Source organism: Pundamilia nyererei, unplaced genomic scaffold (assembly GCF_000239375.1).
Source record: "Pundamilia nyererei isolate P.nyererei 1_Seehausen unplaced genomic scaffold, PunNye1.0 scaffold00009, whole genome shotgun sequence".
NCBI classification, from domain to species: domain Eukaryota; kingdom Metazoa; phylum Chordata; class Actinopteri; order Cichliformes; family Cichlidae; genus Pundamilia; species Pundamilia nyererei.
The window spans coordinates 3268931-3294367 of NW_005187410.1; the positions used below are offsets into that span (position 1 = coordinate 3268931).

Genomic DNA, 25437 nt, shown 5'->3' on the forward strand with positions numbered 1-25437 from the left:
TGTGACATGTGCAATGACAATAAAGTTGAATTCTATTCTATTCTATAAGATGCAAACCCTTAAAGGAAGCATTTACTTCAATGGTTATTAAGTTTACTATTTATGATTATTTTTTTAGGTGGGGTGAAATGAAAACACTGACATCATGAATTTCAGTTGGAGGCAGGGCACTCACCTGATCACAGCCTTACTGCAGCAAAGCTCATTTACCAGGAATGCTAAAACAGAGGCCTTCTGTGACGGACTGTGGGCTTGGAAAGGCTTAGTCCTGAGACTAAAAGCCAGCATGGCCACCTCTTTCTGTTCAGAGTGACCCTCCATGTAGATCTGCAGAATCTCAGACACATTGTCCCGGTTGATCTCCACATTAGTCAAGTGGTCCCCCAAGATGGTTTTGCTCTTTAAAAAAAATGAAATAAAAACAAAATCAGTAAGCTTACATGAGACTTCCTTTTTATGTTCTGTAGCCTTACGCCAAAAAAAAAAAAAAAAAAAAAAAAATCACAATATTGTAGGTGTCTGATAGAAAACTGTCCTTTCAAGCAATTATCCCTTCCTGATGTTAAGTGCTTAAGTGTCTCACAGGATGTGTCACATCTGGGATGTGCAGATTATTAAGTCATACTCTGTATATCTCTCTTGGCATGCACACAACAGCTTCTTAGGAGAACATTTAAGTACAGTCAATCAAAGAAATGTTTATATCCAACTACACAATAATGTGGAATGGTCTGGGGAGGAATTAAATTTGTGATTTAAAACTAAAATGGGGCATAAGTACAATAATTACCCACCTAAAGACTTTAGATCTCTGAAGTTAAAAACACATATGGAGCAAATAGCTTGGGTCTTGTTTACAAGGTAAGCTGCTGCCAACATTTCCTTATACATTTATACGTGTCTACTATCACTGCTGTCAATTCTTTAGTTATTACAGCTCACTCAGCATTGTAATAACCAAATCAGTGAGAATGCAATATTTAAAAATCAGAAACACCACATTTTAAAGGGACACAGTAGCATGTCTGTGCTGTATGTCTGTGTGTGTTATTTACACCACAGGAAGCGTTTACACTTCCAAAAATCCAAACTGCAATTACAACAACAGATTCACCTTGTGACCTGCAGGTACCCCAGGATCACACACAGCTGCAGAGAGCATGGTCACCAACAGGTCCTGGACCTTTTCCATATTTTCCCCAATGTTCAGTAACCCTTCTTGAAGGTCACCTATAGTGAGCGGGTCTGAATTTAAATCCAGTCCCAGCACCTTTCCAAAGCTGTGCAGAAACTGCAAAACCATCAGGCAGTTAGAGAAGGTGCTTCCTGCTAATACCAGACCAGGGATACGGGACAACTCTGGAAGAGGCTGTAAAGAAATGCAAATAAAAACTTAAAGTATGATAAAACCTACACAGAAATTATACACAAAACTATACAACTATAATAGTTACTGGATTGCAGTTTATAAAACATTATTGCAAACTGCTCTGATTTTGAAATTAAAAATGGGGTGCATGTTCCAAGACATATTTTAGTGAAGGACTAGTTTGAACACTTGGTCAATGTTATAACACGAGGAGCCACACGGTGGCACTGTTTTAACCCTTTTCATGAATTCCAGATGCTTTAAATGATCTTAAACATCTGTTTTGTTACAGATTGTGAAACAATTATACCATAAATCACCAAAAGCAGTTCTAATCTTTAAGGATGTGCACAGCTCCAATAATGATTATACTGGTTGATAACTATATCAAAATAATCACTGGACTGGTGGGAAATCTGCTCTTTCAGACAAATGGACACTATTCAAGACGGATATATGAACTCTTATTTCTATTTGCCAACATCTCAGCCAACATTAACACAGAGTGTGTATACCTTATGATCCGCTAAACACATGTCCTCATTTGGCTTCTTCAGCTCCTTTGCTTTTTCCAGTTCTAGTCTTCTGAGCTCCAGTTTCCTTTCCTTGTTCAACTGTTTCTCATCTTTCTTTTCTTTTTTCAGACGTTCCTTCTCCTAAAGGAAAGTTAAATCCTTACAAACAATATACTTATATTTACACTGATTTACAAAGTGAAGAACAAAAAAGAAAAGAAAAAAGAAATGCTTTTAGGATCACCATGTGCTTTCTTGTACTGTGTACTGCATTACTGAATGAATGAATTTATAATTTTATTTTCATGTCTGGTCATTTACATGGCCAGTTCCTCATGAAATTATTCAGTCATAAACAGACCGCACATGATGTTCCACGAGATGCTCAACAAAACAACAAGCACAAACACAATCCAACAAACACATGAGTCTAAGAATGAAATTTATTTTATTCTTCACCTCTTATATTCAGTCACACCTCATGTTATGTGCACACAGAGGGACCACAACACCATATTCAACAGATTTCCTCAACCCATCTTTGTGTGCAGTTAGTCTAACACAGCATTTACACTTCTCCACATCCTTCTTCTTAAGAACATGTCTATTCTGACAGGAGTGGTCTCTTCCAGGATGATAACACTCTCAGCCACAAGTCAAAAAGGGTTACTAAATAATTTAACCATGATGTAGACCACATGGTAAGGCCTTCAACAGATCTCAAAATAACGGGACACCTGTGAGAGATTGTTTCAAATAATAGTGCACAATCAGAAGAAACTGGAAATTAAGGTTTTTTTTTTTTTTTTTATTTCTCTAAAAGAAGAACAGATTTTGGGAATCGGTGGCAAAACTAACTTTTGTTTTAAAGCCCTTCTGGCGTTATGTGATACTAGGGGTGCAACAATACTCGTATCGATATTGAACCGTTCGATACAGTGCTTTCGGTTCGGTACGCATATGTATCAAACAATAAAATTTTTTTTATTTATTTGATCAACTTTTCTTCTGACGATGCTGTCTGTGTTGAGAGCTCAGTGGATCTGCGTTCGACTACTCCGCCTAGGCTGCACTGTCGAGCACAGATCCACTGAGCGCAGCGCAAGCTAGCAAGACAGAAGCTAAGCTCCTTGCAACATGGCAAATTGAACCTCCTGCACCCTCATTCAGATCTGGCCTTTGGAACTATTTTGGTCTTCATGTGAAGCATGACCCTGATGGTAAGCGCGTCATGGACAAAAGTAAAACAGTATGTTGGATGTGCCACGCAATGCTCAATTACATGGGTGGGAACTACTGCGTTAGCGCAGTTTGCCCGTTAACGTGTTGACGCCGTCCAGCCCCACGCACGGGGCGATCCGCGGTAGCTCGTTAACAGAGATTTGCCGTGTTGTGGCGTTAACGTCATTTCAGATTAACGCTGACAGCACTAGTGGGAACAAAATGAATATCACTGCACATTTACTCCGACATCATCCTAGTGCAAAGACAAGTGGAAGCAGACAAAAAACAACAAGCACGCATGCTACAAACTTTACCCGAGTCATTTAGACAGCCGTTAGCACAGGATTCTCCTTATGGGGACCTGATATGTTTAATATGCTGCTGAGAATATAGCCCATTTTAATAAATGACAAATTAAAAAAGCATGAACATTTTTTTGTATTGAAAAAAATATCGAACCGTGACACCAAAGTATCGAACCGAACCGTGAATTTTGTGTATCGTTGCACGCCTATGCCCCTGTACATATGGTACTATGTCCCATCATAGCAGACTGCTGAACTTTCCTTGTTTCACTCATCCTTCCTTCAGCAAGTCTGCAAAAACAAGCTGTGATACATCAGCAGTTACTCACCTCCGCCTTCTTGCGGGCCTCGACAGCCTTCATGAGTATCATGTGCTGCCTGCGTCTTTCCCTCTCCTGGTAGAACACAGACGCGCAGATTATATCATTTTCAAAGAAAGACATTTGTTCACAGATGTCATTCCTGATGACACGCACAAAGACGTAACAGTCGGCGCGTGTTGCACATTGTACATTGTATGGAACGGTTAAACAAAATGGGACACGGCGATAAACAAAAAGCAAATGAGGGCAGTGATGCATACACAAAGCATAAGCTCAATGTTAGACACAGCCATTACAAAATTAATCTGAGCGTGTTGGCGAGAAGCAGGCTGAGAGTTTTAACCGCAAGCAGCAGATATTGTTTTGCAGCGACGAGCAAAATAATGAATGCATCTCCACTAAACTGATGAACCACATCATATTAAAGTACCAAGACATCATGGAGATTATATATTATTATTGCTGCATATCTATACAATCATATACGCATAAAAAGGACGAAAGCAGACACATGACATCGTTTCAAAACAAACAGTGCAATAGAAATATTTATTAGAGTGCGTTGCATTCATTCGTGATCATTCTGGGCAGATAATGGATGTGTGTATCTGAGAGATCAATAGTGCAGACATAAGCGGTGCACTGTACTGGAAAAGCCATGCAGACAGATGTTGTTTGACTACAGCAAAAACTAGGAGTTAACCATTGTTGCGATGGCAGCCATATAACACAACACATTCACAATACGTTGTCAAAACACACAGAAGCATACTCATACCATATCTAGTCTATGTCTCTCCAACTCCTGGCAGAAAGAGTTGTCAAAATATTAAGAAACAGAAAAATTACACATTACAAAAAAAATTAAACTAATATAAGAAATTTCCAACGCGTGTGACTTAGGCAACAATACCTGGTGCTTCAGTATGACGGCTTGTAGTCTTCGCATCTCCCTCTCCTTTACAAACAAAATTAGTTCAAGTGGAAAGGAAACATAACACACGTAATCATGTGTTCATTTATACATGCGTTAGGAATGCAGTGCTTTTTAAACTACAAGGCAAAAACCAAAAACATTACGTAAGCAGCGACAGACGTTCAAATCAAAACAAAGGTTAGCTCATTAACCTCCTCTCACCTTGTTACGTTTCTCAGCTTCCAGTATCCTGGCACTCGCCGCCGCTTCCCTTTTTTTTCTCTTTTCCTGCAAGCGCAAAACAGACCCGATGCACTCATTCAAGCACAAACAAAAGATGCTATTAACTGAAGCAAACCTTTGAGATATCTATCAAATGCTTTTGACTAATATATTGACTCATTTTCAACTAAGACATCACACAGAGAAAACTTTAAAACTGAGTGATTTCCTTGTTACATCCAAGATTGCCGTTTGTCAGTCTACTTAAAGCCAGCGGCTCCCTGATAATATCAAATCTAACAGACTGAAATCTTGAGCAATGAGATAATTATTTCCTCCCATTAAGACTGAAAGACAAAATGGCAGTGGTTATTATTAAACACCAGCAGGCAGGGGGAATAAATTAAGCAAAATTTCTATCAGTAATTATAGCCCCAATGAAATCCTGTTAAGAGCCACTTGCCAAGCGTGTCAACTGAAATTTGATTTATGAAGGCTAAAATATTCACAGCTTCTATTAGTGAGGGAATGCAAAGTAGGTATTTCACCTAGCCACGGTAAACTCTGGTCCACCTCTTTCTTAATGAAATACTGTATTTTGCATTAAGCTCCAGCATGGTCTGAGGAGATTTTCATATTCAATGGCACTTTTTGCAAAAAACCAATTAAGCATTAGTCACATGTACTGACTAAAAGTAGGACCACATAATTTAGGAATAGCCTTTGGTTGCTTTTTTTTTCTTCCTATAAATCCTATCAACAGCAGAGAGGAAGTGTTTAAGAATGTTTCTGCAATAACTTTCAGGACAAACCTCAAGAATTTGCTGTGCACGGAGTTCTTTCTCCATACGAATTTGCTGAATGCGCTTGATCTTCTCCTGGTAAAAGGATGAGGGCGAGATCAAATGAATTAACTATTAAGTCATGCATGTTATAGAGCGGTGGAGGGGAGCACGGTGCGGGGGTGAAGACGTACAGTGGCTCTATGCAGATGAGAAAGGTGCAGCATTGTGGAGAACAGCAACTTTCTTGTACGGTTTCAAAGCTATTCAAGTGTGCTTAAAACCTTTTCACCTTGGAGTGTGTAAAGAGCAGAGTGGCTCAAGCTCTGCGTGGAAAATTAAACATAAATCCTTACTTGCTGTTTAAGAATCTTCAGCTGTTCCCTCTTTTTCCTCCTCTCCTCAGCAGCCATTATTGCTGAAAAACACATGAAAATCTGATCTGCACAAAGCACGTCATCTAGTGTTTCAAATGAGTCTGATTTGACGACAGAAGTTTACCTTGTTGTTTCTTTGCCTCCTTTGCGGCTTGCGCTATAGCCTGTTTCTCTAGTTTTCTCATCATTTTGATCTGAGCTGCCTGTCGGGCTATTTCTGCAACATGATGAAATATAAAATATGAAGCATGAAATCACACGTGCCGTAAGGTCCTCAAAATATTAGAAAAACCTGACCTACACATACCTGCCAAATCACTCTAAACAACCTACAGAGACAGTTTTTTGTGACAAGCTAACTGGAGAATTTAAACACTGCCATAAATGCAAACAACAGAGTAGGCTGATTTTAAAGGTGTAATCACAACTGGAAGTTTAGGTCGGAGACTAAGAGTCAAACCCATTTGTGGCTGTCCAATAAGACAACAAATCTTGTTGACAGCAAATCAAACAGCAAAACACTCGATATGTCTTTAAGCATGAAGTAGGAACAGTTACCAGGTTTATAAAGGCATATAAATACAGACAAAGCCTACTGTTTTCAAACAAAATTTTTGATGTGAAGCCTGCCTCGATCACGAGATTTTCAAGCATTTTTAAAGACCTGAAATTTTAATCTGTCAAATATAAGACAAATGGTCCAAAAAGATGGACAAATTGAGGAAATGCAGGACTGTTGCCATCCATCCCAGGCATGAGAGCCTTGCGAAGATCACACCGAGATCAAAACACGCAATCCCTGAAAGCAGTAAAAAGTAAAAAGCAGTCGATGGGTAACAGGCAATACCAGCAGAAAACCACAAATGAAACCACTGGACAACAATAAAAACACAGCAGTGCAAAAAGCTTAACTGGATGCTTCACATTTCTTTGTGTACATTCTTTGTAGAAAAGGCACAACTGAGGCAAAAATGTCTCAGTTGTGACAAAAAAAACAACCTTTTTTTGCACGTTATCAATGTTTGGAGGACCAAATGCCATTGTACACTCCCAAATGTGAAACATGGTGAAGGGAGCAATGTAGTCTGAAAGCTGTTCCGGTACCTCAACTGGAAAAAGGAAGATCAAGGCACTTAAGTAAATCAAACAGAGACTGAATGGAAAAGAACCATGTTCATATTTTGGAAAGCCATGTCAGCGTCCTGACCTCAACCCAGCTGAGATGCTGTGACATGAACTGATCAATCAGAAAATGCTGATGAACTCTAACAGTTCTGCAGGCAGGAATGGTCAAACTTCATCCTCACTGTTCTGGAACTAAGCTATAAGAAAACGTGATGGAGGACTTTGCACCTAAAGGACATTTTCCAAATTAAGACGTTCAAAGTTTACCCACTTCTTCCAGCTTGCACTGACTTTAAAACAACTTCTAATGCTAATAGTTATTATCAGTAACATGGAAAGCTGCATGAAAACTGATAATTTAGTTAGACTTTAACTATAATTTAAACTCTGAAGTTAATTAAAATTACTGTGAAGAAATTTCTGATAAGAATTCTGGGTTCCCAAAAGGTTATCAATGATTTCTGAGTCTCCTGGCAGTCTAAAGCCCACCTTTAACAGGTGCCATGGAAACATTTTTCCACGTTAACTGACCTTGAGCTTCCAGCTTACGAAGTAACTTGGCATCAGAGACATCTTGGAAGTTATTTTCACCACCATTTAGAGGATAAGGTTTCCACTGTATAGCCCCAGTGCTATCACCTGTCGGCTGGTGCTCAGACTTTGTGCGCCGGCTGCGCCTCCCATCCATCGCTATGATGCTGGGAGCAATCTCATCCTCAGCCAGTAGGAACCACTGTAAACCCTGGGTAATTTGAAGTAGATACAAGCAGAGGGATAAAAATGGCTAGCTTAGCGCTATAAACTCCATATACAGGGTCATTTTGATTTTAGTCCATTTCTATAACCTTCCAAAGATGCTGGGTTTAAAAATGCGACTTTCACATAAATTTATTTGCAATTTTCTGATTAGCTGAAATGTTCTGCAAAATCAGCACTGAGAGGCTAAAATTAACAAAAGCTACTAACTGTACACCAAAGATTGCACATATAATAATCACTGTTGTTACTGTGAGCTCACGTCTGTAAGAAACGAACATGAAAAGGTAGAAGCCTTTACCTCGGGCCCTTCTCTGGCTTCATAGAAATCCCCAACTTTAATTTTTGTACTAAAGCTGAAGTTGTCTCGTGAGATTTCAGTTATTCCATTCCTGATTAAGTACTGCAGACAAAAGAATAACACACACTAATTAATCCATAGGTAGGAACCACCAAACGTTACATAATCCTTCAACAGTCTGATTAGTACATGCAATCATTAAAAGCTCTAAATCCACTTCTCAGAAAATACCACTACCTTCACTACATCAGGATACTGTCGGAGCTTTTTCCCACACGGTGCAAAGTAAGCCACCTCGCCTTGTAGACGCCCCGCTACAGTCCTGATGCGTGTCTCTCTCTGCCACCTGAATGGAAAAAAACAAAACAAAAAGACACCGAGTAAAACATAGTTAATATAGAATTGATGCTCACAGTGTAGTCTGTGGCCTTGTTGTTCACCAGAGTGTAAATAAATGGTCACTGGCTAGCCCAGCAGTTCCCATGAGCTCCACTGGACTACAGCTTACAGAAAACACATGTAGGATCGTATCCCAGACAGCAAAACTAGGCTGAAATATAGCTTTGCGGCCTCTGCTTCCTGTGAACCTGGTAATGAAAAACATCCCTACAAGATGAAAGGCTGTCCTCGTTCAAGCCTGCAGAATTTGTGGGCAGGGAGCTGCTAATGTTGCATGTCTGTTTTGAGGCTGGATGCAATTAAACCCCAACTGCTGTCCAACTGACAGGCCTCATTTAATTTCCATCCCACTATGATGTATTACTCACAAAGTCCCCAAAGGAGAGAAGGTATATTTTTGTGGTCTGCTTCTATTTGGACATTGATGAAGATGTCACCGCATTCAAATCTGGAAGGTTTTTTTGAGTACCAGCTGCAGTCTTTACCCCACGATTACCACTTTAATCTCCAGTGTGTCTTGTTTACACAAGTCAGCAAAATCTTAAAAGGGAATTCGACAAATTACATGGTAAAGGAGAGAATGATTTGTTAAAAGAATAAATATGTCATATTAATTTAGGTTTAACTGAAAACTCTAATATTTAACCGATGTGGCAGACCTGCAAATATAACTGCACTGTCTGTTGGTGCCCATACTGTGTGTTTTAAGCTGCTCCACCAAGAAAAAGTTAGCTGCAGCTGATGTGCGAAAGGTCACTTTTCAGCCATCAGTGAGCTGACATTTTACTTTAACACCTACAGCCTAAACACCAACACTACAGCAAATATGACACTGAGAACAAATTGGGCATGGTCAGAATATCAAACCTTTATCTGGCTCTTTTGATACAAAGTGCAGGCTCAAACTCTCACCCAAACTCAAGAGGCAATCGCAGAACTCTCTCATCCGTAACCCTCCTCCTCCTCCCCGATCCTAGAAAACAGGAGAAATGACTCAGCGCTTTTCTCGCCTTCTGAGGGACCTGAGCAGACCCGCCATCCGTTAAACTATAAATCCTGCTTCAAGGAGACATATTTGATGCCTGTTGTGGCTAACGGTTTTCAGTATTAAACTACAGTCCGCATGTGGGTATCGATACGCAACACCACACGAAACAGCATTTTAATGTTTTGTAGGAGGGTGCAAAACTCACAGATGCCCCAGAGGTTCAGCAGTACAAGTAGCATATGCAGTATTGAGTAAAATATGCTATATTTTTACTTTACAAGTTTGTTGACAAGATCGTTAATTATATTTTACTTCAAAATGCGTCCTCTCCTCTCACTGAAGCCTGAATTGTAGCAGAGTTTCATATCAGATTGATATTTCATCTGGATTATGGATTTATTATTTATTACCTGGCTGCGAAGCAAATGTGAAGGGTGGTGATGGTGCACTTTGTTTGCCCATTGCTCCGGTGCTGGTGGTGGGGCTGAAAAAACTACTATGTAGACTTGGAGGTTTGGTAATCTGGATGTTGAGCAGGGAGGGGGTGGCTGAGAGGCTCGAGGAGGACTTTTGAGTAGACAATGAGGTTTGAGCTAGTTTCAGAGGACTTCTTTCTGCATCGCTATCTGCTTCTGTCTCAACGGACTCCTTGACATCATCCTCAAAGGCATCAGAGTCGCTCCCCAGGATGCTCTCTGACTCTGTGGGGGATTCCAGTGTGCCACATACAGAGAGAGATAAATTATTACCTAATTAACAGTCCACACACATTCAAACCACACTGAGCACAGCTAATTTCCAGGACCTACCTCATATTTCACAGCTTCTATCAACAATAAAGTATGATCATGTTATTCTTTATTTAATTAAAAGACAGGTCTAATTAATCTAACCTGAAAAACTGCTCCCAGAATCTTCATCCTCATCATCATCGTAATCGTCCCCTAAAGAGTCGTCCGAGTTTTTGCTGCTGTGGATATCAGGCTCACTGCCTCTGACCAAATCTACAGGCAGACAGGATGTGTTGGTTCTGGTGAGGCTCCTTCCTGAATGCACCGTCTGGGTAGTTTTCCTTGATCTGGGTTCCGATGAAGCAGAAGTCTTAAGAGGGGAGGCGGAGCTGTCCAACATTTCCTTGGTGCCAGTGCTCAAGTTGATAGGCATGGAGCAGGGAGGACTGGTGGCTGCTAAGAGAGGCTTGCTGTTGGGGGTGCTGCTCTGGATGCGGGGCTTAGTGATGAGGGCCAGAGGGGCATCCTGAACTGCACCGTTGATCGCTCCGTTAGGATAAAGGTTCAGGAACATGTTGCTACTGCTGATGTGGAGAGAAAACAGCTCACTGATACGACTATAATTCAGGTGGTGTCAGCAACAGTGAAGTGGACACTTAATTGTGATTTTCTGTTTTTGTTTTCTTTTTGTTTTTACCAGCTTTGGCTCTTTGGTCGCTGAGAGAAAACTTGCTTCACAGAATCCGTGGAATTGAGGGGCTTTATAAATAAAAAAATAAAAAGGAACACACACACAAAAAGGAGGAAATAATTACACCAACTGTCACTCATATTACACTGCTGTGGGCTGTAAATTAAGGAATTTAAGGTGTAATAAGTGACAGTAACAATGAAGAGATGGCTCGAGCCTGTCAGAAACAATGAAGAAACCCGGGCGGCTATGGGAAAAATATTTTCAAATTGTTTGGCTTACAGCCATCATGAGACATTAGCTGTCATCTTCTATTTGTTGCCATTGTCAAAATCTGGCAATCAAAAGCATGCATTTAATGTACAGCCATCATCCGAATTAAAACCCCTCTTGTTACAGATTGCTACATTTCCCTCCTTCTTAGGATAGCGACAATAACAGAGTCCTGCAAAAGAGGCCAATTTCTCTCTCTTGATAATAAACAGCCCAAAGCATAACAGAGCTAATTGCTTGTCAGTTTTGTGAAGTATTCCCACAAGAGCTAAACACACTGTCACTTCTAGTGATGTAGTGGTCAGATGCTCACAAAGTATGATAAAAGCCCAGATAAAGGCGCGTGAGCATTTATTCTCTGTTGTGAAAGAACAAAATCATTTCATGACAGAAACCATGGTGGCTGATAAACAAATAAAAACAGGATTATGTGTGCGTGGATGCGGAGGAGGAAACGCTTTAGGCTTCATTGCTGTCATTTATTTCATGTGCTTCGATACTGTAACTCACCTGTTTCGATTTAGAAGTGTGTAAGAGTAACAGGCTTTGATCTGGGAAGTTTCCACTGCTGTCCTTCGTGTTATTGATGGGATGTCTGTGTTTGTTAGAGGGCATCAAAAATTTGGACATATGGGACTCTCCTTTTGAGGCCAGCAGTGTTTGTGGTTTGGGTAAAGACGACGGGAAAGGAGGTTTGGGTGAACAAAGAGGTTTCAGTGGGGAACACTGAGAGAGGGACTTTTTAGTGGAGCAGAGGGCAAGAGGTTTAGAAGAAGAGGAGACAGAAGCATGCTTTGGCGAGGATGAAGGATGGAAGCGCTTTGCTGATGTTAAAGTGGCCAAATGTTTTGATGAGTTGGAGAAGGAGATGGGGCTGGGAGAAGATCTAAAAGGCAGAGGACAAGCCGCTCTCTGGGATTGTGGTAAGGGACTGTTGCTAACTGCCAGTCCTGTGGCCTGTATGACACTGGTGTGCTGCTGGCATTCCTCTTCTGAAGTCCTGGGCCTCTGGAGAAACAGTGCTGCAGACTGAAGCAGGCCAGCAGGACTGGAATAAGACTGGGGGTGATAAAAGGAAGTCAAACGAACACTGTTACAATGTCCGTCTTGAATTGAGCTGCCATCAACTGTGCAAGGTCTCTTCTTTTTACTCTCGGGAGTGCTGTGTGTCAGCCGCTGAGTAGGAGGATGAGGCAAACAGAGAAGACAGAATGTCATTTCAGCTCCTACTGAGAGAGCCTCATGGTGGCAGCTCTGTCAGCTAGCACAAAGCCTAGTTTGACACCCACCAAAGAGGCAGCTATTGACAAACCAACTACCATCTAATCAACAGAAAGCTTTTTTTATTTTTCAAATACAAATTAACCTTTATTTGTTCTTACCCTAGAAACAAACTAAAGCAAGCTTTTTCACATTAATCAACTATTAGACTAAAAGGAAAATATTTTGAGAACGTTTTCAGCAAAAACTGATCTTAACGGATTTTCAGAGCTTAGCTAAACACACTGTTTACAGAGCAGTTCAAGAGACGCACTTACTTTGACTTTCTGCTTAGCTGGACTCTGTTTTTCATAACCCGACTCTTCACTGTCGCTGCTCTGGTCATCATCATCTTCCTCTTCCATATCGTCAGGGTCGCTGCTGCTCTCCTCAACCTCGCTGGAGCTTTCTGACTGAGACTCTGATTGGCTGCCACTCATGCTCGATGTCTCTAGTGGTCTTTTGTTGGGTTTCTTAATGGTAATAATACAAAGTCAACTTTTTTTTCATTAGGTTATAGAGGAGGGACTAAACTATAAACTTTCAATAGATGAAAACACTAAAGTGAGTTTGCATGGAGTGGAATACACCGCTATCAAAGGCTCTTAAGTGTTTGACCAAATATTAACCTTTTGGTTTGCTTTCTCAACGGCTTTCTGATGTAGCTGGCCCGGCTCATGACTGTTGGCTTGAGGTGTCTCCTTCTTTCCCTTTGCTAGTAATGAACTAGTGTTCATAGCAGGAGCGTTCCCAGCAGGAGAGGAAGCACTCCTGCCATTCACTGTTCCATTAACACCTAAAGAAACTGGCATTGCACATTTATTTTAGTGGACACTTATGAGAACAAGTAATATGACTCATATTACTATCAACATGTTAAGAGGACAATTAAAATGAACAAGAAAAGTATATGAGGTTAACGACCACACAGTAATTGCACTTAACAAGGCAAGTTTTATATTAAAAGCAGTATGTAATTTGTGCATACGCTTTCCTTGTTAATCACTTTTAATTTACACGTCCTTTTTATTGCCTAATAGGGCACAAAAGTAAGACTAGGGAATAATTTCTCACGAGATCTTTTACCTGAAGGCCGTGACTGGAAATCAACAGGATCGTGGCTCTTGAAGGTTGATAAAACAAAGGGATGCAGACCTAAAAGAGGGGGGAAGAAGGCTGCAGCTGCTCTGGTTTGTGTCTCAGATGTCCGCCACCAATCTGAGTGCGAGAGAAAGACATTGTACAGTTAGGCATTAATAATCTGTTAGTGAACTAGTGGAGAACTGGATTTAACAGCCCTATTTCACAGTATTCACTAGATTCACATCCATTATCAAAATGAGAAAAATATGAAATATATAAGTATCTTAAGCATCATTACCTGGAAAAGTACCAAGCTGTGATGGAGCAGCCAAGGCAGACAAACCGAGACATCCTAGGCCTCCAAACTCAGAGCAGCTTGAACTTGATGCGTTGAGCACGACAGGAGAGTTGGCTAAATTCAAACCATTGGGGCTGACAGACATATTTACACATTCATCCTCCATTATTCGCAGCGAATGACCTGGAGAGCAAAGTAAACAGTTATAAGAATCACTGAATCTACTGATCACCATCCAGCTTCCTATCAAATCTTTACACGCCTACATGTTGATACAATATATTCCCAATACAGTGCCTATATTGTTAAAGAAAGAATGTATTACCACACATCACAATGGGCTTCATGATGACATGTAAAAGAAAAATATCCAATAGACACAGATCATACAATTCATACTTTTGAATTTTAGCCACTGACTTACTAAAACGAGTGACTAGAGAGTTAAAATAAAAGGATGACTAATCATCATCTCTGCTTGCGTTGCAACAGATCTAAGCTGGAAAAAGCAGGATCAAATTAAACACAGGAGCTGCTGGTCCAGAGTCTGTATCTGGTCACAAGCGATTTAAAGAAATCACAAAGCCTTAGAAAATGAACTAGGGCTTTGCGCACCTTTGGGACTGACACAAGCATGAATAACAAACTCCCTTTTTCTTAAATCAGAATTAGCCTCTCAGTATTTAGTTAAGTGTAGACTGAAAATAAATAAATAAATAAGAGGACAAAGAACAGAACCTCGTAGTACAGTGAATACTGACAGTGGCCTAATAAGTGTTATCAGAGACAGGAACAAATTTCCATTAATCAAGAGAGAGAAATTTTATTTCTGGATAGTTGAATAACATTTAAAAAAACATTTATTCTTTGGTCTTAACCTTTGGACTTCATATGTCAACAAAGTAACAAAGGGAAAAAATATTTCACCAGATTAAAAATGTAAAAAATTACCAAAAAGAGGGCAATTTTCTTATATATCAGTATTGAGTCAGACACTTGCTCTTCCACTGTTAAATATAATAGGTGGTGATGAATAAAACAGTTCAGAGATAAGCTCACAAACTTAGGAATGCTCGACTATAATTCTGTTCAAAGGAGTGTTGTCATCGGTGGGCTTGTGATACGTACCTCCCAAAGGGGATGAGAAATCTTTGAAGGAACTCAATTTAGTTAATACTCTTAACAATGATGTGACTACAGAGGTGCGAGTGCGCTTTCAGCATTTACTGCTCAGTGCAAAATAAATTATCTGGGAAATTTCTATGCACGTTGAGTGTAAGGATGCAAAAATGAATTATTTATGAGAGTGTCTGTTCTTTATTGTGATAGCATGGTGATAGCATGACACACACACGCACAAAAACACACCAAAGCCACAACTGGTTTTGCGGGCATCTTATCATGAAGGAAAAAATAATTACAAACCAGGATATGTAAATTTGCACATTATTTTGCGGTCACGGGGCATCTGACAGCTTACGCATCACTGTTGCTTAATGCATAATAGCTTTGGCCACAATTAGTATTCAGAGAAACCAAGAGATGTTGGTGGCTGCATGCACAGTGTGAGGCCGACAGACGTGTCAAATCACACAAAATAAACGGGAACTAAAAGTTGTCAAAAGAAATCCACAAGGACACACACAGCTTTTTAACTGTTGACATTCATTAATTCAATGGCCTTTTCATTTCTATCAAAACTATAACATGTTAAAGACTGGAGGAAAGGTGCCTTAAATCCTCGACTGCATTGTGAAATTTGAATTCAGTTCTTCTGGAGAATTTAGCTGGATGGCTCCTTTAAATAAATTTGCATTTATAATTTGTGGACCGTCTGAAAAGTCAGTCAGAATGATGGATACGTTTAAAATTTATATTCATAGCTAGTGAACTGAAGACTGCGGGTTCTGCATGCAGCACTGCACTATTGAACTTCAACCTCTCTATTATATATTTTTACTCTGTCTGAAATATGAGTAGAATAACTGAATAAATAATTAATTAAGATCTGAGAGTGATCTAATTAAGATCTACGCTCCAGTCTGTAAGCCTTTAACCTTTCATTCAAGGGGGTTAACAAAAGTACTGCATTGACAATTTCAGAAATTTTTATACATAGTTGAAATAAAAATATAGATTCAGAAGGAATTACACAAACTAACAATTTTAAACATAACAATTGTTTTCAGTACTTGGATGAAACTCCTTTGCAGTCAATTACTGCCTGATGCCGTCTTTTTCCTGCCTTGAAATCTTCTGCCTTTGGCTACCACGATTGTGGATCTCTTAGCCTTCAGTTTTGTCTTCAGTGACTGAAAAGGATCTTCTATTAGATTAATATCGGGTGATTGACTTGGCCATTGAAGAATATTCCATTTATTTGCCTTAAGAAACATTTGCATTGCTTTCGTAGTTTACATTGGGTCCATTTGCCCTGTGAAATGTTGTTCATTCAATTTTGCAGGATCTGAGCAGAGAGTATAGCTCTGTACATTTCATAATTTATCCTGGTACTTCTATCAGCAGTCACATCATTAACAAAGATTAGTAATTCTGTTCCACTGGTAGCCAAACATGCCCATGCCATTACATTGCTTCCATCATGTTAGACCATGTTTTAAGTCTATGCTGTTATGCTTCGGATCAGGAGCACTTTCTCTCCTTCTCCCTACTTTTTATACTTCCATCTGGTTTCACCCAGCCAAAGTTTTCTTTTCTTGCTGTTAACCAGGACTGGTAAGGTGTTTTACATATTTTAAGATGTTTATAATTTTGTCTTTCTGTATAAAGAGCGGTTTGTTTCCATGGTTTTTCTTAACCATGGAAATAATTCTGTGATCATGTACTTTAGTTATCTTCTATGGCCTTTTGGTGTTGCTAAGCCAGCAAATGATTCCTTTCTTTTCTGATCTGGTCACTTGTAAAATTGCTCTCTCTTTGATTTATCTGGTTTATTTTGATCTTCCTGCTTAATGATGGCATCCTTGACGTGCAGTCACATCTTTTTGGATATGATAAAGAGAGTTTCAGTGAACGTCTACCAAATGCAAAATCGACTCCACATGTAGAACTGTAAGGGAACAGGCCTCATCTGGCCATGAAACTGTTCTGTAAGGCAATTGTTTAATTTAAGCCTCTATAAATGGGACTATGTATAAAACTGTCAGTATTTATTTATTTATTAGTTGGGGTTTTTTTTGTTTTTTTTTTTGTTTTTTTTGTTTGTTTTTTTTTTTACACACAGCTAATGCAATACTTTTCCTAAACCACTTGGATGAATGTTGAAAGTCTTACTAACTGTAACCTTGTTATATTACTTTGAGCACATCTAACTAAGTCTAATGTAAAGTTTTCTCTATACTGTCTATACATACCAGAAATGGTGATGGGAGAGCTGACTATAGGACTACGGGTCGCTCTGGACTTGGTGTGGAGTTTCTGGGGTGGAGCAGGGGATGAGCTGGCTTTAGATGAGGCCATATGAAGGAAGAACGGTTCAGGTGATGAAGCCAGGGGTCTACCAGACTCCATTATCTGTCAAACACAATTTAGTCAACATAAGATACAAAGGAGAAAAACCTGCTTATGGCCAACATACCACTGAGACTCTTATAAGACTTTATAGGCAGAATTACCACATCACTTTAAATAATTTTAGTCCAGTGTTGTTCTAATTTATTACTATATATGTTTTGTCCCATGCAATACATTAAAATGGAATATAATTCCTTACATCAGTAAAGAATTTGCATTTGCATTCTGATACCTTAACAGTGACGTATCATTAAGTCAAATCTTGGCACATAATCCATTTGCAAGCAGACACAGGCCTCGACTATACTTGTGACAAGTCATTCATATCGAAAAGGTCTTCAAAGCTCTTTAATGTGAAACTAGTGCAATATAAACTGTGATCAAGAGAGAAAATTGAATTTTTTAGCCTCTTAGGAAACCCATTTTCAGTTCTCCTTCTATAACCTTTACATCAAGTCCATACAGATGAATAAAAGAGTGGTAAAGTAATCTCTACAGTTTTCTCTCATGACCCATAGACTTTTGTTACCCCCCCCCTCCCTGCCTATCATCCAAATCACACCACAGAGATTCACAAAGAGCATGGATTTTCCATTAAAATCTTTTTAATACATACTTGCATATTGTGTTTTACAGCCAGCCTTTGTTACGGTATTTTACATTACACCAACGATTTCTCCCTGGTGGTTCTCAGGCGCATCTGATTAATTTGAGGAGACAAAGCGACCCTCTGAATATCAAGTATCATCCGTCACCAGGAACAGCACTGATGAGAGATAAATGACAAGAAAGCTTCAGCCATGCTTCATTGGAAAGGACGACGCTCGCTACAATGGCTGGCTGCGAGTTTGTGTAGAACAAAGGCGCTTCCATATTTATAAAGCATTATTAGGGGGGAAAAAACATTTACTTTGACCTCGCTACATTATACTTTTCCCTTCATTCTATGATGTTTAGTACGCTAATGAAAACAATTCTCTCCATCAATTACCTATGAATCACTTGTTTAAGTAAAATATAAAATTCAACATCATAGTTGATTCTGAGCAGTTTTACTATACTATACTCAACAGTAGACTTTAATTACTTTGTTTCTTCATGTTACTGCAACATGCTGCAAATACTGTTTGTTACTAGGAATTTTTGTAGTGCAGAATTAACCTGTGTTTTCCCTCAATACAGCAGCGAGTACAATATTCTGTTTTTTTTTTTTAATGACATACCTTTAAAATCCATTCAGTGAATTTGGTTTAAGTGTGAGTGCCAGAGATGACACGCAGTACCAAAAATGGATAGATAAATAAAAACACCAAGTTCCATGGATGCAGATAATTTCAATTGGTTCACTAACTAAATGCAAATAACAGAGAAAACATAAAAGCAAACATAAAACATATATGCATATATAAACTACATTAATATATATTAAAGCATTTACTTCATGTACTCCTTATTTACATGTTACTTTTGCACAACAGATGGCTGCTGCTAACAATTATAAATCAGTAACAGTCAACAGCATGGATTAGCAGTAATCTAACTGCAGAGACAGCGTCGTTTTCAGCTAATGGAAGGCACACTCTAGAGACAAAAAAGGTAACCAACAACCTGAACACCATTTAACCAGGGACAGAGCTGAACAAAACAAAGGTGCTCTACATTTTCTTTACCCCTCTATGAAGAATGTGGAATGAGTATGTAAAAGAAAACAAAACATTTCTGGTCCCCTTCCAATTAGCATCAGCTCACAATGTTAAATCCATCTTGTAAGACATTAACGTGCCATCCTTTGCTTCAGAACAATACATTTCTTGTGAATGTTTGTTTTTGGGTTGTTGTTTTTTTTTAACATGGATATAGGGAAATGTAAAAGCCAAGAGTGATTGAAACCTTCACAGTGGCTGAAATTAGTAGAGAATAAATTAAAGCCAGTTATGTGAAGCTTTTCTTAGCCTACCCCAAGTATATGTACACACACAAAATGTGGAGATGCTGTGCAGACCTTTATGTGAGAATGTCAGCAGTCACTGTAGGTACATAACAAGTGCAGTGGTACACCCACAGATCAGTTGGAAGTCCATACTCCTATTAGTTTTAGTCAGTTCCTCATTCCACCCATGTCGTCTAAATACAAGTTATGGTTCCCTGCCTCGACTCCCACTCCACCCGAAGAATGATAAAGTGCCATGTGTGACCAATACCACCAGCTAAGACGGAATCTTCAGCCTAACCTACATCAGGTGCACATGGCACCATCTCCAGTATATTACTCATACAGTAAGGCAGATAAGTATGTTTGAGGCAAAAGATTGCCTGCTTGGTCTGATAATCATACAGTACAAAATATATCAATCATCTGAAAAAACACTTCTTGGCTTCCACAGAAGCTTTTCTCCTCGAAAAGTAATAGAAATAAATCAACTGTGACTGATTATTTAATTTAACTGACACTACAGTGACAAAACTATATTTTGCATAAATGACAGTACTGAGCAATTTTTTGCTTGTGATAGGTGTGAAGCAATGAAAATAGTACATGTGCAACACCACTCATTTGGCTGCAGTCTAGACATCGGAATAAGGTGATTATTATAATTAACTAAATTACTATGATGCCCAATCTAAAATATTCTATATATAAACCTGCTAAAACATCACTGGTATATGTTATATGTTAAGCGTGGCATCATGACAGAGGAACTGTGCAGTCGGTACATAAAAAACAAAACACTGCACTGCTACATTATCAATAGTCTGCAAGAGCAGGGTTACTATTCACCTCAGGTTTGCAATGACCCCTTTTTTTATTGGCATAGTGGGAGACAAAAGAATCCATGTGCTCTCCAGATGTTGTGTTCATCAGTAAGGGTCAAGTTGGCATAAAGAACAAACAGCTCATACAAAACTTGTGGGTGTGGATAAATAAGACAATTATGGAGAAACTTGTTGACAAAACTGACCAGTGGAGACAGACCCAGAACAGACTGCTCTGTGACACTGCAGCACTTGTCATTACGATGACACACCTCAAACCACCATCACCACCACCAGAAAGTCTGTGTGGTCAGCAAAAAGATCCACCCGCATCCTACTAACGGCATAATAATCCACTTTTTGCTCTTGAGAAATGCATGAGGGGGAAAAAAAGAAAAGAAAAGAAAAGGCACAGGGATTTTATTAGAATTTTGCTTGGAACAGGCAAAACAAGAAGCCCTTGTTTTACCTGTGCCAAAAAAGGGGGGAAAAGGCCATTTCTTCTAGTCTTGACTGTTTTTAACAAGTATAGAATGCTACACGGGAAACAGTCATAGTTAAGATGGCAAATTGACTCTGACGAATGGCATGAGGCCTTAGCATGACAAACGATTCAAATGATACATTTGTCCTTCACACTGTGCATGCGGATCATTATCGTGAGGAGTGATCTAGCGCTGGGACGTGAAGCCGAAACAGGAGTCCCACATGTTCTACACAGTCTGACATCCATCAAAAACACATTCCCTGAGCTCCTGCCTTCTGCTGCCCCATCAACAGCAAGCACTGGCAATAAACTGTGTAGCTGTGCCTGCAGTTTTTAATTAGACGCATACAGAGAAAGAGGAAGAGAGGGGGTAAAGAGAGAGAAAAGAACAAATAATTTCATGCACCTCAGATGCTATTAATCTGTTGTTGGCTAGGACAGGGAGAATGCCATCCAATTACTTATTTTTCTCCATTGTGAATTGATTGTTAAAGCAGTATATTTTACAACATTAACTTACAATTAATGAGGGCAACTGTAAAAATTAAAGATACAGTATGCCTGTTCATTGCCTAATTATCCTTAACATTCCAACCATATGCATGTCTTTATTTTGTAAGGTAAGCCAACTCTTATTACAAGCAGTCACATGTACACCGTTGTTTTGTTATTGAAAACCACATCCTCTATACTTAATCGTTGTAATAATTCCTTCAGCAATGGTGCAAAATGATTATTAGATTATGATAAACTGAGATGATATTGTGAGCATATAACAAAAAGATGTAAAAATTGTTGATACTTTGCAGTTTTTTTGCACACTTTGCAGAACACGCATTTAAAATAGCATTTGAAATAAGGCTTTCCTATGCAGTTTCACTTGGCTTTAGACTGACACACAAGTCTTACAGGAATTCAGCAACTCAGTCAGTCAGTTAATTTTCTGAAAAGGTGCATAAGCCATATAAAGAGTGGGAAAAAATACTGAGAATATAAATCAGGTTCAATTATCCAACAGGAAACAACTGTAAAAATCTAACATGAGCACACTGCTGCTACAAGGCTTGGTAAAATAATTGCTTCAGAGTAACGGATGTCTTTTTTATTCCACTGAACAAAAGACTCCCCTACTATTATGATTACTTATTTACTCAGTAATAAACTGTAAAGGGATCACGTAGTGGATTATTAGAAAGAACTTGCAAAATCTGTCTGTATATATAAAAAGGTTTTGAGAGTCTTTATGGTTTGACACTGCATTTGCAACAACCTGTATTTTCTAAATAAGAAACAGCATTTAATAAATGTGAAAATATGAGGCCTAAGAGAGTTTTTAAAGCCTTTGCTCCTTGCTGTCAATGTCCAAGAAGAAATAAAAGGCAGTCAAGATCAAGGTAAACAAAGCTATCACAGTATTTTCACTCCCAGCTCCCGTCTGTCTCACTCTCCAAAGAGCACAACATAAATCACATGGCAACCGTAATGGGAGGTGGGACTGTAGTGTGCCAAATGAAGCAATAAAAAAAACATCCTGAGTGTGCCTTTCAAGGCATTAGTGACACTGTGTCCGTATGTCCACTGTTTTATTGAAGCAGATGATTCTGGTTACATTCAAACCAACATCTGTGCACATGCTGAATGCCCTATATGAAGGTCACAAAAAGGGATCCGTGATTTTAACCTTAGAATGTGACACTGCGATAATGAAATTTCAGGCTGTAAAATGAAAACATTAATTTTAATAGCTGATCTTCTAAATCACCATTCTAATGGACATGTGAACACATCTCTGCATTAGAGTGATGCAGAGAAACCAAAGAGCCCTCAATGTCGCAATGTCAGGGAGAGCATGATTAAGATGTTTATAACAGAGCACTGATCTTCCAGCTTTCACACATCCAAAAGACACTGCAGTAAGCACATGAAAGACGGAAAGACAAGAAAGCTTTTAAAAATCAGGCTTCTTATTTTTAAAGGACGTTGACTAAAGGTTAATGCTTACTTTATTTTAGTTAGTTATAGTCTTCCTCTTTTCAGTCCATCTAAAACCAAGTTTGGTGGTGAGCCACAATTTTTCGAGCACTTATCTTGCTTAAACACCTCTGAGGTAATTAAAGTCCAGGGGTTTTAAATTTGATTCATATCTCCATAGCCAGCAATGTCTGGTGCAATGTTTATGGTGATGTGAACACTGTACTGGTGTGTTGTGGTGAAGAGAGAATGTGAAAGTGAAATTGTCGAGCTATGTTCCCACCCTCACCTGTGGTCATGAACTCTGGCTAATGGCTGCAAGAATCAGATAGTGAGCACAAGCAGCGGAAATGAGCTTCCTCTGAAGGGTGTCTGGGCTCAGCCTTGTAGCCAGGTTGAGGAGCTTAGTTATTCAGGAGGAGCTCAAAGTAGAGTTGCTACTCTTTTACATTGAAGGGAAGCTACTTGAGCTGGTTCAGTGATCTGACTAGACTGGACATCTCCTGTGTGAGGTGTTCAAGGTACGTCCAAACAAGATGACCCAGAGCAAACCCAAGACACACTGGAGAGATTGCAGTTGACTTGGGAAGGAGGTAGACAAGGAGATTGAGGTCCGGACACCTCTACTTAGACTACTGGCCCTGAAATAAGCAGCAGATAATGGACAGACAGACAGATAGAAGGACAGATGCAGCAAAAACAACTAGTTCCTCAAACCAGAACACAAAAGCAGCCTGAAATTGGGCAGAAATGTCAAACTGTTTGACTCATGACGCTCATGTCTGGTTGTGATGCAAACACAAAAGGGTTGACTCAGCAGTGACGATATTAAATAAGAAAATTTGAAAGCGATACAGAATTCCAGATCACCTCGCTGTGTTTTATTACACTTAATGCTGAGCTGTGGCTCTGGTCCCATTTCTGTGTTTTCTTTCCCATTAATAAAAACATTTCTTCCACAAAGTCATGCAGAAAAGAGTACAGATTAAAAATTCTAAAATTTCCCACGCCTGTGGTGGGAGCGTTTCAAAACCAAATACACAAATGATTACAGGGTAGTGCAGGATTAATAGATTCTGCTCAGAGACTTTGCTCACACAACATAGATCTCAGTGACTGGTGAGGTCATCTTTTCTAAGACAGTTTGGCACAATTTATGATGTCATTTATTGCAGAACATGCTTAACAACACTTGTCTTTTTGCTCTGTATAATGCAAAGCAAAAACACAAGGGACAATTAAAACCCACTAACAGCTATGTTATGAATTAGATTGGTTTTAAAATAATAAACCAAAAACGTGTGCAGTTAAATCACATAATATGAACTCACATGGCTAAAGACCCTAAGGTAGCTAAACTGGTCGTGCTTAGAGTAATGAATGAGCATCTAACTTGAATTTCATCATTGAAATGTGTTTATATTTTGCATTTGGATAGACTAAGTATATTTTGCTGTAGCTAAGTCCAGGAGCATAATAAGCACAGGAGTTCTTATTGCTAGGTATGAAGGAAAAGAGTAAAGACGTATAGTTTTATTTAGTTCACTCAAAATGGGACTAGCACCGTTTCCCCCTAATGTAGAATAAAATGAAGCCAAAGAAATCATAATTGCCTACTTCTGTGAAAGATGGGACATGGAATTAACAAATTAAATGAATGCTGACATTTGAGTTAAGCCTCATTATATATTAGATTGATTATTTAAGCAAAATATTATTGTAATCCAAATTCCAAGGTTCAGTCCCGTGACAAGTATTTTCCTACTTCCAGATTTCTTATTTTATTGCATATTTGTCATGTTGGGATGATGTCCTCTTTCAGTAATGCTGTCTTAGTTTTACACCAGATGTAAAGGGATATAAACTTTTGTCTTGTTAGTCCACTTTTTCCCAAAAGTCTTGAAAATCATCAAGATGGTTTTTTTTGGCAAATGTAAGATGAGCCTTTGTGTTCTTTTTGGTGAACAGTGTTTTTTGCAGGAACGCTCACCTTAACTGACATAAATGAGGTCTCTAGTTCTTTACATTTTTTTTCCTGGCTTCTTTTGCGACCTCCTGGATGAATCGTCAACACACTATTAGAGTAATTTTGGTAGGCTGGCCACTCTTGGAACAATGGTTAACCTTCCCAAATCCTCCACTTTTGGATAAACCCTTTTCAGACTAGTCAATGACTTTCTTTCTCAGCTGTATTTGAGTTTCTTTAGATCACTGCATGATACGTTATCTTTTGAGATCTTTTGGTCTACTTCACTTTGTCAGGGGTTTTATTAATTTTATTATTCATTATTTAATAGTTCTGGCAGTAATCAGGCCTGGGTGTGGCTAGGGAAACTGAGTACAGCTTTCCAAATGAAAAAAACAAAACAAAACAAAAAAAGAGAGAGGGGGAATATTAGCACTGAAAAATGGTATAATTCTTGTCTAATATTAAAATTTGCTTGATTATCTGAAGCATGTGAGTTGTGACAAATATGGAAAAAATAAATCAGCAGATATATGTGCAAATATTCTTTCACGACACTGTACATTCTATATATACGCCAACATGCACTTTATTCCCTAATGCTCTACCAATTCTGCATGTCACTGTCTGGGGCTCCACAAGAGCAACAGACTGAACACAGGCAATCCCTGTTGACATTCCACTGCTGTGAGCCATTAAAGCAAAGGTTATCAGAGAAATGGTGAAGGAAAATATCAAACAGTTTTTCCATTCAGAGTTCTTTGTTCTTGGCACCAGGATGTGCCTG

At 39.0% G+C, this 25437-nt stretch overlaps 1 protein-coding gene across 1 annotated transcript in view; it reads right to left on the reverse strand.

The window, feature by feature from the left end:
• The window catches only part of LOC102203488 (bromodomain adjacent to zinc finger domain protein 2B-like), a 25892-nt gene extending 7757 nt beyond the window's left edge, over positions 1-18135 (reverse strand). Inside the window, 23 exon segments of the mRNA XM_013908301.1 lie at positions 176-399; positions 1115-1369; positions 1885-2025; positions 3743-3808; positions 4650-4694; positions 4875-4940; positions 5687-5752; positions 6013-6074; positions 6158-6250; positions 7690-7900; positions 8216-8317; positions 8453-8561; positions 9527-9587; positions 10013-10303; positions 10496-10917; positions 11031-11092; positions 11808-12473; positions 12836-13030; positions 13187-13362; positions 13644-13775; positions 13939-14121; positions 17313-17472; positions 18089-18135. Of these exon segments, the coding sequence (XP_013763755.1) occupies positions 176-399; positions 1115-1369; positions 1885-2025; positions 3743-3808; positions 4650-4694; positions 4875-4940; positions 5687-5752; positions 6013-6074; positions 6158-6250; positions 7690-7900; positions 8216-8317; positions 8453-8561; positions 9527-9587; positions 10013-10303; positions 10496-10917; positions 11031-11092; positions 11808-12473; positions 12836-13030; positions 13187-13362; positions 13644-13775; positions 13939-14121; positions 17313-17472; positions 18089-18094 (3794 nt within the window). The 5' untranslated portion in view covers positions 18095-18135.
• Between the last annotated feature and the right edge of the window lie 7302 nt (positions 18136-25437).